Source organism: Mugil cephalus, chromosome 21 (genome assembly GCF_022458985.1).
Source record: "Mugil cephalus isolate CIBA_MC_2020 chromosome 21, CIBA_Mcephalus_1.1, whole genome shotgun sequence".
Lineage (NCBI taxonomy): Eukaryota > Metazoa > Chordata > Actinopteri > Mugiliformes > Mugilidae > Mugil > Mugil cephalus.
This window is the reverse complement of record NC_061790.1, coordinates 13654687-13672323: the sequence shown is the minus strand read 5'-3', so window position 1 is coordinate 13672323 and position 17637 is coordinate 13654687. Positions and strand designations below refer to the sequence as shown.

The window sequence follows — 17637 nt, the reverse complement described above, 5'->3', positions numbered from 1 at the left end:
AAAAAGATCCATGTTCCTCACGGTTTAATGCCTGTACAAACTTCTGAATAACATCGCTCCCAGCAGGAGTCTTTCACGAGAAACCCCTCAGTTCTTTGCTAAATCTTGTAAATTGCTCTTTGAATTCGAGGGTTGTGTAATTTTGCGGACATTTTTGGTTTCTTATCACATTTGCGTGGAGGTGTACCGTGCGCCGCTGCCAAAACTGCTCATTAAAACAGATGATTATTTTAAAGAGGTGATGCAACTCAAAGCAACCTCTAACATAACGAGCGTGCCTGTGTGCGAGCGTGATGAGAGCTGGTAGAGAGCGCCCTCTGCTGGAACCAGAACGTCACAATACTGTCACAACCGCTTTATTCACTTCACAGTACATTACCGTTCTAGTTCCTGCGTGGAATAAAATGACAAACCACGTGGTTTTTAACTGGTTTATTGACATGTGTATAGCGATTGTCTGTGCACCGGACGAATACAGAAGAATATGTTATAAAATAATACAAAATAGCTGTACATAACACAGATAGATTTAAAGGAATGCATTGTTAATCGTGAGGTTGTCACGCTGTATAATACATGTTAGCTACTCGCTCGCCTGCAGTAAGGCGAGCTCGTGTGTCGAGGAGGTTGAGGTTTCTCCATCTTGAATGAATGGCATTTGAATAAAGTGTATGTGATGATAAAACATGTTACCGGTGGTGTTAAATAACCTGACGCTGCATTAAAATATCCTCCTAAAATCTAAAAAGGAAAAGATTCAAATTAGGAATAACTTGAGCTGAAACAAGTATCTAAGATCATGAAGTAGAAGCCAATGAGGGTGCTGCAAGATTCTCCATCCACATGCCAATTGTGTTACATGTACTGTGTATATATATACTATACATATATATATATACTATACATATATATATATATACATACACACAGTACATAGTGGATATATTTACTGGATTTGGCGTGATGTATAAAGGGCAGCGGATGTTTTCTTTGCCTCTTGGTGCCAGTTTCATCTTTTTATAAAGACCCGTATGTGACTGACCTGTGGTGATCTACAGACTGTATGACCTCAGTAGTTTGGATATTAGATGTTTATACTCTCACATCTAACGCCAAGGTTACGTTTTGCGGTTCGTGAACTTTTTCAATCATGTTTTCTTTCTTTGTTGTTGTTTTTTTTTTTCTTAAATCATGGCTTCCCCCAGGCCTCACCAGCTGAGTCTGAAATCACTAATCCTGAGCTACAGTAATTATCAACACTACACCACTTATCCACCGCACTACAAATGCCGTATTTTAGACTTTAAAAGGAAAACATCACATTCTGAAAACAGTGCGCTGCCTTTCGCTCGCTCCAAACGTTCCATGATGCGTCTACATACAAAAATGTAAACAGGTGTTGACGTGATTCCTTCTGCAGCGTTCACTGGTTCCGGTGGGAAATATTAGCATAGCAGTACAAGAGGTCTCATTCACAAAGTTTTATCAAGTATGAGGATTTTTTTTTTTTTTGATTTTTTTTCAGGCTTTCTTTTCCTCTCTTCGCAAAACAAAATGCTGCAGGTTTAACAACTGAGGAGCTCGGAAGACAACTTGGTCTGCGACAAACGTTCTCAGCATGAATAACAAGTTGGCAATCCACCGTGCAAAGTTTTTAAGTGTGTGTGTGTGTGTGTAGTGTACATACCGTTACGTGTACGTTCAGCACATGCAAGCTAGACACAATTTCCATGTGAGAGTGTATAAATCAGTTATGTCTTCCATACTTGAGGCTATTATTGAAACGACCAGACTTTTTATTTCGTTTTTTTGAGCTAGTTCACCAAGCTACACCGTAATATTCAGTTACAAAAATAGTATCACAATATAGACCATTCAATATGAGCACCAGGGAAGGCTAAATATAGCCCGAGTATTTGGCTACATTCATTGTCTGGGCAATGTTGTTGTTGTTTTTTTTACGGTAGCAGTGTGTACGTGTGTGTTTGTTGGACACAGTGTTGGCAACGTTTTCTCACTCACAAGCTCTCCTACATCTACCACGCGGTTATATTTTGAAACATACACAACTTGCTTACACTGAGTAACAACAGTTAACTAAAACCAGTTAGAAAAATAGCTTCTTCTTCTTTTTTTTTTTTTTAAACACTGAACATCTAAAAGGATTCTCCCCACTTCCCCAAAATAAACACCTCCCCCTTTCCTAACAAAATAGTTTTCTTCAAAACAAAACAAAAAAAAAAGAGGTTTTAATTTGAGGTTGTACAAGGTCAAACCTACTGACACGCCATCACACTAACATAGACCCTGTGTAGCATAATTCGGTAACCAGAAGTGTGTTCAAGTTAATGAGAGAGGCAATGCAACAAGTCGTTTTCAGAACAATACCAACAGCTGTGCTGTTGTGTGGCTAAAACAACCGCTCCTGGAGATTAGCATGTGTCTGGATTGGGTTTTTAACCCTTCATGGGGCAAGGAACCACATATGGTAACTTCGGCACACATTTTAAATTGCGACCCTGTGCCGCTCAGTGAGGTTTAGAAGCAGGAAAGCTGAGCACAATTGCTTCGGTAGATACCAAGAAGAAGAAGTGGCCTAATGTGATGTAATGTTGACAAGTGCTTGAATCAGCACTTAGGGTCTAAACACATGTTTACATTTATTTACCTCTTAAGGGCAAAGAACCATATATGTTAAATTAATTTATCTTGATTTTCTCATACAATAACACTCTATGGTTGAAATTTAGTATTTCCAAGTATTATAACAATGGCCCTATAAAGGGTTAAATGTATATTAGTTATTTAGTCGCTGATTCTGCTGCCTGTCTTTAAATATTAGTGCTCTGGACACACCATACATACTGTCATCATTCATCTAAAACCCCATTTGGAAATAAAAAAGTCATGGAATCGAACGCGCCTCTGGTTGAGCCCTTAACCTGGAAGCCATTTCAGCCATGTTTGAAGGGACTACTGACCTAACACTTGGCTAAACATAGCACAACATCTAGCTTATCAGTGAGATTATTGCTTCAGAGAGTTGTGAAGTGGAGTTTACCCAGTTTATTTCCCAGCCTTTGTTTATCCTCGCTCTGCTTCATAATTAGGATAAGATCAAGTGGATGCAGCGCTCACTCTGTGCTTAAGAGGTAATCAAGGGGGGGACTTGTTTAAGGGCAGGGTCTGTGCATAGATTTCACACTAAAAGGATATGTGAAGACAAAAAATGATAACTGCATATAGTGAAAGAAGCCTGATTTTAAAAACAAATTCCCCTTCATGGCTCACTAGGAATTTGAAATGGTGCACGGGAGCTCAAGCCTCTCGTCTTGTAACCTCCCACATTTATCATGAGTAGTCGATAAAGCTGAGTACACAGCTATAAATATAAAACAGCTAGCAGTTGAGGAAGGAAGCCAGAATGCAAATCTTTTTTTTTTTTTAAATCACGGGAGTCCGGGGCAGAAGAGCTATCTTGATATGTTAAAAAAATTAGGTTGCCAAGTGTTAGAGGTGCTCCACCACGGAAAGAACACTGACCTACAATTAATGCGAACTGAGAAACAAGGCCATTTCCTTTGTTATGTGCAAAAAGCTACTTGCCATTTCTTAACATGCATTGTGTCTGATACTGAGTGTTTTAGCCCGATAAAGTATAATATTACTGTGGTGCTGTTTTATTTAATAGTGTTGTGAAGATACATGTTGGAAAAAAAGGTCAAGTAGCATTATTTAAGCTCCTGTGTATGCGTGATGTTATTTCTGAGAACTATATCTAACTGAAGGCCGACCATAAATCCACCTCCATTTAAGGCTCTATAATTATTAAAAGGAGGTGGATTCATGGTCGGCTGGAATTAGAAACATCCGATTCACGTGACAGTATTTACTATTCTGTCACGTCTCTTTCACCTAAGCTGCTGATCCTATACCAATCAACAAGCACTGAAGGATAAACAAGGGGAAGGATTCTTCAGCACTGAGCTACATTCAGTGACACAATGTTGCAAACACAAATGCTTTAGCTTACGTACTCCGAACGTATTTCCACACCTTTCCACACCGATCAACGTTTGCAACATGAATGAAGCTCAGGTAGATTCCCGTCGCTGTGAGAGTGGTTGCCGAGGAGCGGGCGGCTAGTCGATGGGGCCCTGGAAGATGAGCCGCGTCCAGCCGGGGGAGCTGAGGGCAGCGGAGCAGAAGGGGCAGACGGGTCTGAAGGCGTGCGTCCCGTGGGGCAGAGGGGTCTCGGCCCAGTATCTGGCTGTCCTCTCTGAACAGACGTGGCCGCATGGCACAAAACCGTGAGTGGGAGCCCCGGCGTCGACGTACACGGCGGGCTCGCAGCCCAGCCACAGTGGCACGTAGGGACCCACGCTCCTGCACAGGGGACATTCTCTGCGGGTGGTGGAGCCCTCGCCTTCCGCCGGTTCCTCCTCCCCCTCAGACCTCTGGCCCCAGTCGTGGCGTCCGTGTACGTGGCCGCAGGTGAGGTAGACCCAAGGTTGACGCTCCTCAAGGCTGAAGTAACACAACGTAGCAGTTTAAACTCAACGCCGAATTTGTGTGCACATGAATGAAACAGAAAAGACAGCGGTGGAGGATCACGCAGTAAACTGTCATCGCGGCCCCCACCTGTGGCTGCGTGGCAGGCTGGGGAAGGCCAGTGTGCTGAGGCCTACAGGACACTGGGGTCGGGACGCGTTGAGCTCCTGGCGAAGCGCCTCCAGGTGACGCAGCGTGGGAGCACGCATGAGCCCCTCGCCTGTGCGCCACAACAAGGTGGCACCACACAGGTCGACCAGGGAGCCGTCACGCAGCGCGCTGCTCTCTCCCTCCGCCTGCAGGTAACACCCAGACACAATAAAAGTCGACTTAACAAGCCGGATGAAGACAGAAACGATGTGGATGTTGTGGGAAAAACCACTAATAACTCACCAGTTTGCCTCGACTGGGTCCGGAGCGCGTCTCCCGCAGAGCATAAACGTCCCCGCAGACGGAGATCTCCCTCCACAGACCCTGCTTGGGGTCTTCTGGGAAACCTTCCGGGTGCATCACCAGCACCCCGTTGGTGGTCAGGCCATCCATGTGCCCATCGGGATTTTTCCATTTGGTTGCTTTCTCCTGAGGCAGCGCAGACATGAAAGTATGTATTGCTGAATTAATAAAGGAATTGATTATTTTTTTTTAATGAATTGTGTTATGTATAGACAGCATATATACATAACTACACCAGCCTGCACGGGCTTACAAGACAATATCGACTCAGACAAGCCAAGACCAGGCATTGATATTTCCAAACAACAGAGAAAGTCCAAAAATAACCTATCCGAGCTTTATTCACAATCAAATCTGACACAGAAGAAGACTGCTGCAAAGTATACTAATACGAGAGAAAAGAAGAAATCAATTACTCCATCTCCTTCTTTAGATAGTTATACATCATCTTTGCATTGAAATATTCCAGGATGTTGTCACTTCATGGAAACAGAGCAAAGGGTAATGGGTCTGACTGACCATTTTAACATACATTAAAAGTTTTTATTACTTTTAACCTTTCACGGAGGGTTATCAATGCACTCACCCCTAGGAAGATATTTTTGGAGGAGTCGAAGCCTGCAGCATAGATGCGAGCCGTGTAGGGCGGGTTGCGCTCACACACCACTCTGCAGGCGAATCGGGAGATTGTGCTGGGGGCGATGGACGGGTCCTCTCCATCCTTTCCCCCTCCCGAGGTGTCTGTCACCACGAAGTCAATGGGACTTTCTGTGGAGCGTCCGATCTGTAGGGGACAACGCAGGAATGACAGCTCACGTATTGCCTGACATTTCTGGATATGATTCATTTAACTGGCCGTGCTTTTGTGACTTTGAGTCACCAAGACTGTTGATAATTTGTTGCAAATCTGTGATGCCATTACAAGCCCAGAATCGTGTATATAAAAATAGTCTTGGAGATATTACGCACAGGCATTTATTTTTAATACAAAATGGTCACAGTTCTGAACCAAAATAATCCTGGTGTGGAAATTACTTTGATGGTATTACACAACGGTGTATTTTTAGAGGAACCTGCATTCATTTCCTGTCATCTCTGTTAAGGAGGATTCATGAAAGGGACGACTTTGTGTTCTCGCTTTCCTCGGTGTGTTACCTGGAACATGTCTGTGTTGTTGTCATGGCAGTACTCCACCACCACTGTCTGGTTGCGGGACAGCGTGAAGGAGATACTGTGCTGCCCCCTGCTGTGGACCGCCTGCAACAACACCAGCAGCAACAAGCTGAGTTAATGAACTAATTTTCTGGAACAGTCTTTCATGTTCTCCATGGCATGTATTACTATAACGTTAAAAATAACTGACATTTATCAATGTAAAATAAAACTTTCCTTAAAGTGTGTGATGGCAGCGTTTGAAAATAGCCCGACAGTTGTAATGTCAAGATTATCTAAGCCAATTTTAGGTAGAAGACACAAAATGGACAGATCACTCATGATTAGTCATCCTTCCTCAGGCATACTTATGAACAGGGAGGCACAGGAAGCAAAATTAATGTTACACAATGATAAAGCGTGCAGCACACACATACCTTGCTGTCCTGTGGCGTGTTGAGGATGTGCACAGCGCTGGGTTTGACACCGTTGGCCTTGGCCCTTCGGTACAGAGCGAAGCGGCTCTTTCTGCGCCCGCGGTCTCCACTTGGAAGCGAGCCATTGTACCTGAGGAAAGACGAACAAAAACAAGCGCAGGAACAAACTGTGAGTACTGAAACAAGGAGATTGTGATCAAGTAATTGAACACATGTTTAGTCCAGATTATTTGACTTACTGACCAATCACTACGCTATTTAAAAACAGCCATAGTTTAAAATGACACTGATGCTGCCAAGAAGGAAATATTTTGAGTGCAAGCAGAATTGATTATGTGCATCTTTGCAGGTATATCTCTCCATATTCCTTTGAAACGAATTAAAGCAACATATTCAGGCCACTCATGACTCATATTATACAGCTGAACTTGAATGAGAACTAGCACTTGATCTAAATCACTTGACTTGTGCTTAAGGGACACATTGACTGAAGAGAAGCCCACTTTTTGTTAACAATATAATGAGTTTCCAGCAGGACAGAACTATTTTGATAAATCCAGCGTATAATCACATTGACCTTCAAGCCTTGAGGACGTGCTCCAATAAGGATTTTGAATACAAAGTCTGGAGCAATAGAAGCGGATAAAGCAGATGAACATTCAGATCAAGTCTTCTTATGAGTGTGGTAAATAATGTATCCCAGGCCTTGACTGTTTTATTATTCAATATCAACCTTTTCTGAAAAGATGATCTCATATCAGTCTGGCTCCTTTCTGGCGCCGGCACTGCTTTTTTTTACGCATCATTTTCTGTTTGAGTTTACACTGAAGGCAGTCTGCTGATTTCAGACTTCTTACTAATCAGCAGGACATGGTCCTTATTATGATCTTATCAAAACCACTCAGAGGGAAGCCAGCAGACAAGATGACTATAACAATATGGACAATAAGTCTTTACAGGCATTCAGGGCTTCTGGTCTGGATCTCTTCTGACCTGTCACTCAGTGGCCTTAGAGCTAAAATAACAAACGTCTGCTCTGATGGTGTTAGTAGTGTCAATCTGGGGCTGGAACTGTTAAGTCAACAAGCAGTCTCACAAAAGAAAATCAGTCAGCGGAGATTTTAGACAAATCCTCAAGTATTTCACCAAATAAAACCAACATGACGCAAGTATTTTATCTTTAAATAACAACAGTGAAATCATTGTACATTGGCTCCTAAATGAAACAATGCAGCTTCTTTCGTTTCACTTGAGTAAGCTGGGTTGATTGAGCACAACTACCGGCAAGAAGTGCTTTACAGCACACAGCCACACATCAACTACGGGGTTTCAGCCAGGTACAACACACAGATAGTGTGGTATTCTCAGCACAGAAATAAAGTCAGAGGGGAAGAGACCGAAGAGATTCATTACAGAAGAAGCTGAGAGGAGAAAAAGAGACGCCAAGCACGAGACCATACTGTCTATTCGCCTTTGGCAAGAGGTTGGCAAATACAAACGGATGCAAAACAGACACCTTTCTGTTGGTACAAAGTGTCTGGCTTGCAATAGTTTTCAGTTGGTATATATGGTATAAATGTCAAATCAAATCTTGAAAAAATCAGCGCAGTCGCAAAAAATGCCAATTCCTGCATAATAGACATTTAAACAATTAAACATTATCAAATAGAAACTTTGCTAGATTTTCAATATCCAGTGTAATTAGCACTTGGGTAGACCTGTTTCACAAGGGTGTAACTCTCTCATCTCTGAAAACTGCAGGTGCAAATTCTTTATAATCTGACCAAATGCTAACAGAAAAATGTGTTTATATACAGTATAATTACAATATTTAGTCATCATCTACAGTATATATAACTGTGCAAACTTCATCCAAAATCTTTACTGTAGGGTGCAAAATTAAGCACAAAGCTAAAGTAAAATTAGGAAAAACATTTTTGAGAGTCTAATATGATAAGTAATATAATAAAAATAGAAACATGGTCAATTATCAACATTTATGGTCTGAGTTCCAGAAAAAAAAATAAAACACTTTTGCATCTGTAAACTGGTTTTCCTGGTTAAATCTGTGAATGAGTCTTAGGGTAAGTTTGTTGACATTATGTATTTTTAATGAGGTGTACTTCTGTGAATCACGTAAACTAAATTTTCTGTTGGCAGCAACCCTCCGGTCAAAGCAAGGAAGGCAGTCAGCAAAATGTTGGTGAAAAAGATTGATCATGTTACCTGGAAAAACCTTCAAAACAAGGAGTCCGATCAAAGATCATGACTCAGTGCAAACCTGCACCTCATGTGGCATGGTCTGCCACTCCAAACCGAACCGTGACTGACAAGAGAGTGACGGGTAAGGAAGAGAAGACACATGAGAGCACAGGAGAGACAAACAACTTAGAAAGAGAAAGAAAACGCAGCAGTTTGACAGAGACAGAATGGCAAACAGACGGTATCAGACATAGAAAACTAAAGCTAAATAAATGAAATGAAGCAAGCGGCACAGAGTGGAGTCAGACAGAAAGGCCAGGGGAAGACCAGCCCTGAAAGTTACAATTGCGGGCAGTTAGGATCTGCATCACGCATGTGCACAAATCATGTATATGAAATATTCACTCCTTCTGCCCCCCAACACGGGGTTTATTTTCGTTTAGGGCAAGTCACCAAGGAGGCTGGCCGCTGTAAAACTCAGTACTCAGCAAAACACTGGAAGACTGGCAGAGAAGGGACCGGGTGAGAAGTGCGACAGAGGATGTGGGTTATCGGTGATTTTTTAAATTTCGTGTTGGGCAATGCAAAAGAGGAAGGTGTTTGCATAGTGATGAGAGCTGGCGATGAGCGAGTTGAGCCGTGCGGGGCCGCTGGACAGGACAGAGGCGTACATGGTGTCCGTGCTAACTAAGGTAATGAGCGATGGCAGGCAGCCACTGCAAAGATCACATGGCCTGCAGTGAAGCAGGCATCGACCACACGGGGCACATGATCATCAAGGCTGACAGATGCAAAGTCGAACTACACTTGCGCGAGGCAGCCCAGGAAAGTATGAAAACTGACAGGAAGCAGTATGAAGAACAGTCCGTTCCGACACTAGATGTTACTTCCTCTATGTTGGGGGGCAACAGGACATAATAAACCCAAAGATGGGATTGTGTGACATTTTAAAACAAATAAACTCACAGGAAAAAAAGAACAAAAAAAAAAATAATGGAAGGCTAGCTATGACAAGTGCTTGCAACAGAGACCTCTTTAAAACCACAGATACCAAACAGACAAATAACAGCCTTAAGGGCAGTACTCTGGCAAGATCAAAGCTCAATCACTACAGTTTTAAAGTGAAAGCACTTTCAGCAATCGATGAGGAACAATAAGCGTTGCGGTGCACACCACAGAGCACGCTTGTGTTTAATCGCGTCCAAAAGGCCTCCAAACAGGCATTCGGTTCTCACTTCCTTGTTCTGATCTCTGGAAGCAAAGGGGCCGCTACGTTTAAGCGGTCAGATGACGAGGTCTCATCAGTATTCTGATGCAGGCGGTCTCCTACAGCCTCCTCACTCCATGTTCAGCCAGAGGGGAAGAGATAGGCCATGAGGTCAGTTATCTTTGGCTTACACAGGAAGCTCTGCAGGGCAAGAGGAAGGCCTGTGTAAGCCTGGATATGATTGTGTATAGATGTGTGTGTGTGTGTGTGTGTGTGTGTGTGTGTGTGTGTGTGTGTGTGTGTGTTGTGGCATTTCTGGTCCCTGCAGAGTCGTGCCCAGTGTGGAGCTGAAGGGCTGGAAATTCTGTGGAAGCTGGTGGTTGTCATCGGCACATCCTGCCTACTGTGTGCGCTGGTGATGTAGAGGGGCTTTTCTCCTCCTCCTCTTCATCCCCCCTCCTCTTCCTGGCATGAAATGGTCAGCTGGCGTGTATTAATTAGTAATAACAGCCGAAAGAAAGGCTGTGACTCAATAATATGAGCAAGACGCATGCATCTTTCATGCAATGATATTCTCCCCAGTCCCACTTTTAGCAATCACGGATTCAGCACAGTATGACATCATTGGGATTTTCAGCCTGAGCAATCCAGCGCAGCTTACCCCCACTACAACCATTGATGAAAACGCGGCTACATCCGTAGTAGCCTTCTGTACTATGACCAAAGCACATTTTGCACCTTTTACACCTAAACGCACCGCATATGTTACAGAAACAACACGGTGGCATAGTTTAAGAGAACACGGACCGTGAACTTACTTTGATACATTACTATACGTCCATACTTGAGGAGAAAAGGGCGACAAACGTGTAATAAACGGGGAATAAGCTAAGCTAGTAAGAATTTACAGGCAGAATATATTTCATAAGAGCAACGGCTTAAGCCTGAACTCTCGCATCATCTGTTGGTTTATTGTGCTGATGAATCCGCTACGTTAATTTGCCGCTGGTGCGTTTCACGACCTCCTACAATTACTGTTTTACTATCGCATAAGGTTTTTATAAGAGACTTACCCCAAAATGACCAGTTCGCCGTATTTTACCGGGTCTTTAACGGGCACATCATCATCTCCGTCTTTTTTCGGTGAATTCATCAGACTGGACTGCTCCAGAATAAGAAAAAAAGACGCGTCCAATGGCAATAGTGGGGAGATAAAACAATGCTAACACACTCGAAACTGTAGGGAAGTGGGCTGGTTTGCGGTCTATCAAAGTTTGGCCACAGTTGGGCAAAGTTTTTCAAGACTTCCGGGCGTTTGTTTTATTGTTTTAATCCCATGAAGGAGCATCTTTTCACGGCTTTAACGCCGGCGTGTAGCTAGTTTGCAACGCGACAAATCTGTTCAATAGCATAGGATACAACAACGGCTAACGGCAGGGAGTGGGGCATACCATATTTTGTAGGGAGGGGGGATACTTCTGAACATATGTCGAAGTAGTTGTTAAATTACCTTTACAAGATTGAGTGCTGCCTCGTACGAATTTAAAATAGTCTTAAACGTATTTCTGACGACTGGAAGAAAACCATATTATATGCAGAATCAGAAGCGCAAATGCACTTATGGTTGAACCCTCCCGTGGAATAGCAAATGGGGGAATCCTCGATGAGACGCTGGCTCCCACTGACAGAATAAAATGAGCCATTTCGAAATGCACAGGAAGTCCGCGCATCCTCTGGCGTGTCGAGGCGTCTCGGTGTTTTAAAGTAGCAGACTGATCCCTAATTAGCTGTTTTATTTTATTTATTTACTCATTTCTGCCCCGACATCACATATCGCTGATGTTACGGTGCATTATGGAGTCTGACGTAATGAGGTACTTCAGGGGGTGTGGTGGTTTAGCTAAGATGTGGGTCACCATTGCGCCCCAGACAACACCTTCTTTCCTTCCCCTCTGCATTTTCATGCGGGAGTTGGGAGACGGATACTGGCCGACCGGAGCCCACGCTTCATGCGTCTCTCTCTCTCCCTCTCGCTCTCTCTCTCTCCCACACAGTGTAGTAAATGCTCAGTGCTGTGACCACATGAGGGCAGTGCATTTGCAAAATACTTTCCATTCTTGTGAAGTTAGCCAAGTGTACATATTTGGACAAATCTGCATGTATAAATAAAACCTCTGAGTGCTATAACAGCCCATCAACAACCTTTATTTACTAATTTGAGCAACATAAACGCCTAACACGTGGCAAAGGACGAAGGCCCACAGATTATGTCAGATTTCTTGTCCCACTTTCGCTGGCCGCTGCTCATTGTTATTTTATGAGACAGAAAGCAAACCCCTTGCTGCGTGCTTTTCGGGCCTGAATGTGTCAGTAACAGAGCCTGTGCAGTCTCCACAGCGGCGTGTCTGCCTTCATCAGGAACAGTGGCCTTATCCGTGTTCTGGCTGGCTGGTGTAACATGTAGCGGCTTGCTTGCGGGGCAAGGCACAGAGGCGCCATTCAGCGCTCTGAATGACTCTGCGGTGTGTGTGGCGATGTCTGCCCTCGTTATCAGATGTGTCGGATAACATTTGCACATTTGTCTGTGCATATTTAAAATTGTAAACGTGAGTGGTTACAATGTCAAAATGTCCCAGCCCTCCCTCTCACGTTAAACTAAAGAGCTGCAACTTCTGGGTGAAACTTCTAATGATACCATAAGTGATGGTGACTCATGAACAAGCTTAAGACAAACCAAACAACCACACCCTCATTTTATCAATGACAGCCTGTAGCAGTCATTATTCACAGTAACTAACAAACAAGCCTTGGTGTTTAATTATTTATACAGAAGCACACAAGTTTTACTGTGTACATCCGAAGTTCAACCTTCAGCATACTTTTCCTGTGAGATACAAAGTAGAAACTGGATGGACCAGATGTGTGCATGTTTCAGTGAGTTTCTTTCTCTCCCACTGTGGGATTAAGGTCACACCCTCCTGTGTCGCTCTCTCCCTCTATCCTTCTTTTTCTTCTGCTTTCTCTTTGCTATCTGGCCGTCCCTGTCCTTGTTTGGCCAAGGTTCAACGCTAAACAGGGAAACGGTTTTGGCCACAGCTGTGCAGAGGGAATTCTCACTACTTCTGCATATTTAAACCTATAATAATTCATCAGCAGGGCAGGAATCCAGTTTTAGACTTCTGGTCCGAAAAAGGAATCCAAAGAATGCTCTAAATGAATACAACTCCATGTCCGATAATCTGCCATGTAACATTTAAGGATTATCTAGTTAGTGGAGAATTTCTCTTTTAGCTTCACACCACACAATTTCAGTGGCAGAACAGTGGAAGAGATTAATGAGGCTGTTAAAAGCAGAACAGACGCTGGTTGTCATAGAGAGTTGAAAATGAATTCCATTAATAAACTATTGCACAAATAGCCAAGGAAACCATAGCGATAGTCTTTCCATTATGTCATACGTCCTGTCATCTATACTGGTACAGAAACAGCAGATTGGACGAGGCGGTTTTGATTGACAGCCGTGTTTTGGCTATGATGACCTCACCAGCCAGACCAATTCCCGCAAGTTAATGAAATCATGTGGTCTTTTCAGCCCATGCTGAGCTTGTATTTCCAGATCACAAACTATGCAGCACTTTATCAGTATCACATCACAGTTTGTGTTCATTTGCTTTGACATTCATGTAAGCTACATGAATACTAATAAAAGACCCAGCAGTGGCAGCTTTGTGGCAACACGCAGCTGATCGACAATCTATATTTGGTGAGAAAATCACAGATCAGGTTGCGCTTAATTGTGAACATGTGGATTGCGTTACTACTCTGTCATCGTCATGCGGCCTTTAGCAGATCTCAAGTCAAAAGTAGGAGCGGTGACCGCTGATAATTTAGAGGTGAGTGTTCGTCTAGAATATGCACAAATATGGACTTTTGTGGGGTAACTGTAGTCTTACTATAAATAAGTCTCCTGTTATGCACACGTATGGACACATATTTGGAAATGATAAACACTATTCACACATATATTCTTAGGTATTTAGGACAAAGTACACAGTCAGTCAGAGTTTATGAAGAATTTTTTCTGGGATTTATAACCAGTCAACTAAATCTTCTGGGTTTAGCTGAAGCTGATCTAAAAGATGCTGTTAGATATCTGGTAGTAAGGGACGGTAGCCAAGACTGTCAGTTTCGACCACTTCGGTGTGCTCCAACCATCTGCTATGGAGTCTTTGTCAATGTTGCCATAGAGATGGGAGCAAACAAAGAAAAGGTATTTTTGTCATTTAGCAACCCGACTCCCCCCCCCCGTTTGAAGTAAAAGCTTCGGAGGCCCGTGAAGCAGGGACCGTTTAGGATATAAAAGCACACCAGACAGAGCTGCGACAAATAACTGTAACACAGTTAAGCTAATTGAATCATTCTGATCTGTTATATGTTTTTTCGTGGGCGCTCGTGGCCGTGACAACCAGACAGTGTCCTGACTGTGATGCACGAGTGCACACATGCCCGCTGGGCGTGTGCCGCCTGTGCGTGCGAGAGGCACCCCCACTCCCTCCGCTTGATGAAGATTCCATCCCCTGCGTGGAGTGGGCATGATACTGCAGATGGCTCAGCATATTCCTCTTCTCTGTGGAGGCTGCAGACACCGCCAGGCACTGCTAGTGACTTTGGCTCCCCACAGGGAAGACTAATTACATACACAAGCAGGTTTGTTGCAAAACAACGGAAACATATGTTATTATAAAGGGCAGGAACTGATTGTATGTGCCGTAGAAAATAGATTTGACGCTCGCAAAAGTGCAGATTTGCGTGCGCTGCAGAAAGCCGAGCAGGTCATGATCATGTGAAAAGCAGGAGATAAGAATGTTGTAAAAAAACAATTGGGACCAAATAAACCTGGTGAACATGTGACAAGATTAACCTTTGAATGCAGCGGGTTAGGCAGTAGGCTATACTTTCTGCTTTCCAGCAGTTTTGCTTAACTATTGTGTTTTATCACGACGGGGGATATGGTCCGGCCAATCTCTTTTTAAGCTAACATAAAAACAACTGTGGAAAACCTGCAACCTCAGAGAAACAGGGAACTCCGTCCCACTGTCGACTGGGATGGCGAAGCGATCCTGACGCAGCACCTGCCAAAAACCCGCCATACATGTACATGCTCACAGACTACACACACACACACACAAAGACACAGCTGCCGGTGTGAGCAATGCTAAGTGCTTTACATGAAAGCAGATGGCTCTTCAGACGGGTCATTAGTACGAGCCAGTGGGGAGGCTGTGTGTGGCGGGTTATTTTTGGATTTAGCGTTGTGTGTTATTTAGGGATGAAAGTTGTATCGCCGGCTCTATTTCTGTGTTTGCATAAAGCGGGAGGCTGCTAACAGGCACCAGAGTGAGACAGCGACATTTAGAGTAATTGGCTTCCTGTTCGGCCCGACAGTATTCGACGGTATTAATAATTACACAACGTGGTGTGAATGGCAGCCGCTGGCCTGGGTGCAACACGTTTCATTATCGCGGCTTTTAACGAATGTGACTCGGCTGTTTGTTTCATTAACACTTAATATGAAGTAGCAGGACTTAGGTTGGAAACTAACTAAAATCTAAAATATGTCGGGCCTTGGTCTGTGCTTTTTCTCTGTTTGAGAATAGAGAGCCAGTCCAGGTGCTTATAGCGACCCTTTAACCCTGTCTTAACTGCGTTATTGGAGGACCGGACAAACTTCCCCAATAATAATATCCTGTTAATCCTTTTTATTTTTTAATCTCAATGTGTCCATCTGTTTCTGTGCTGTGCCATGTGTCGCACAGGAAGGTTGCAGCATATGTCACTTCCTGTTAAGCGCAACGCTACAATTATTCACCGGGTCGTGTCTCTATCTGAAGAGGAAAGGGTTTTCTCTAATTAGAAAATCATGCAGCTTCCTGTTATTTCTTTCGGATAGGTTTATGTGCTGCGAGTCTCGATATTCACACACACACACACACAAAAAATGACTCAAGATCCTTCATTAAGCTAATTTGCAACCTTTATCTGTTGTCTTGCGCACAAAAACCACTAATGTCTAAAAAGGAAAAGGATATGGAAGGCAGGAAAAAGCAAGTGTGAGAAAAAATAAAGAGTTTCACCGCACACAACAGATGCAGAATTTTACAGTTTTAGCAAATAACATCCTCCACATGTTCTTAAGGAGAGAATAAAAAGTGGCTTTTTATGCACAGTGTCCATTAATTACATCTCTGAACCTGGGTCTTCAATGCCGCTCGGGTTTTAGCAGCATGCATCCGTCCCACTGCACGGCGTCTCTGCCAAATACAAACACAGGCCTAAGGCTCCCTATAATTATTAACACATTGTCAGCGGCAAAAGGAAATTCAACGTGCAACAGATCCTGAAGAGTTTACAACTGCCTGCGAGCTGAATGTCACTCTACATGCTGGGCCCCCGTGACTACGGAGGAACCTTCTGAGCTGCGTCTCTGGCCCATCCAGCCAGTCCTGTGAAGTCCTTCGTTGCGTGTCGGCAGTGGACCCTGTTGGACAGGAAGTGCCTCGAGAGAACTACAGATAATCATTCAATCAAAAGACAAAGACGGGACCAACATCAATTCTCATCAGCGATGACTTCAGCAATCACTGGTTGATGAATGTTATAGGCAGAGGGGAGTATCACGGGATTTTCTCGTCCTGTTGCCCATGGCAACTAGAGGATGTACTGTCTTTGGTTAAAAGACGCCAAGAGGTACTGGAGGCTCAAGGTGCAAAAGCGAGGATTGTGACAGCGAAACAAATGGCTGTGGAGCAGACTGTGGTGTCCCCACACTGCAGCCTGTGAGCTGGAGCTTGTTTGCTCCTGCACAGCACTCGTGGGTAGAATCATAATTTGTAGAGAAATTAAGGAAATTTCCATTTGCTTAACACGTACGTCGTATATACAGTATCTATACCAGGCGATCAAACTAACGTCAGATTGACAGCACACATTTGCGCAAACACGATGAGACAGAGCTTAAGGGTGAAGCCTTGACTGCTTTATTTATCTCTGACTCTTTGAGTAAAGTTAGCATACCATGCCTAAGCTCCCCTGCACTATGGAAACAACAGTGGGAGGATATAGACAATGCCTGAGGTGTGAGAAAACCTATACGTCGGCTAAGAACACTTTGAATTTGAATGAATGTGTCTTCAGCTGATGCAATTTTGCTTTTAATGCAGGCGAAAGGCAGATTAGGACTGACAGCAGCATTGAACATATAAACATAAAATTTGCTTTCATACGGAACCAAACATAAGTTCATGACCACCGGTGCGCTGAATGAAGAACTGAAGCGAGATTAAAATCAATGCCTGTGTACACATGTGACAGAGGAACTTCCAGTGAGCTCTGTTTCTAAGTATTGTTTGAAACCACCTCCTCAACCGGCGCAACAATAGTGCAGTCAGCCCCCACCCAGACACGTACAAAGGCTGTGCTCAGGGCAAAAAAAGCGGAAAATGAAAACGAAGCAGGGCCAGTGCATGAAAGGCACAACTCATCTACTTGCAGCTGACAGAAAGGTATTTTTCCCCAAAAAAAATGAACACTTGGATCGCACTTAGCTGAGTAATGGCGACAAAAAAAAAAAATCTT

The 17637-nt window shown here is 43.6% G+C and overlaps 1 protein-coding gene across 1 annotated transcript; it reads right to left on the bottom strand.

Moving 5' to 3' along the window:
- Positions 1-417: 417 nt before the first annotated feature.
- On the bottom strand, positions 418-11422 carry LOC124999032 (E3 ubiquitin-protein ligase pellino homolog 2). Its single transcript, XM_047573772.1, has 7 exons — positions 11076-11422; positions 6594-6723; positions 6160-6261; positions 5591-5788; positions 4945-5130; positions 4642-4847; positions 418-4527 (listed from the first exon to the last, which is right to left on the bottom strand). The coding sequence occupies exons 1-7, from the start codon at positions 11153-11155 to the stop codon at positions 4143-4145; spliced, it is 1287 nt and encodes a 428-aa protein (XP_047429728.1). The 5' UTR covers positions 11156-11422; the 3' UTR covers positions 418-4142.
- Positions 11423-17637: the final 6215 nt, after the last annotated feature.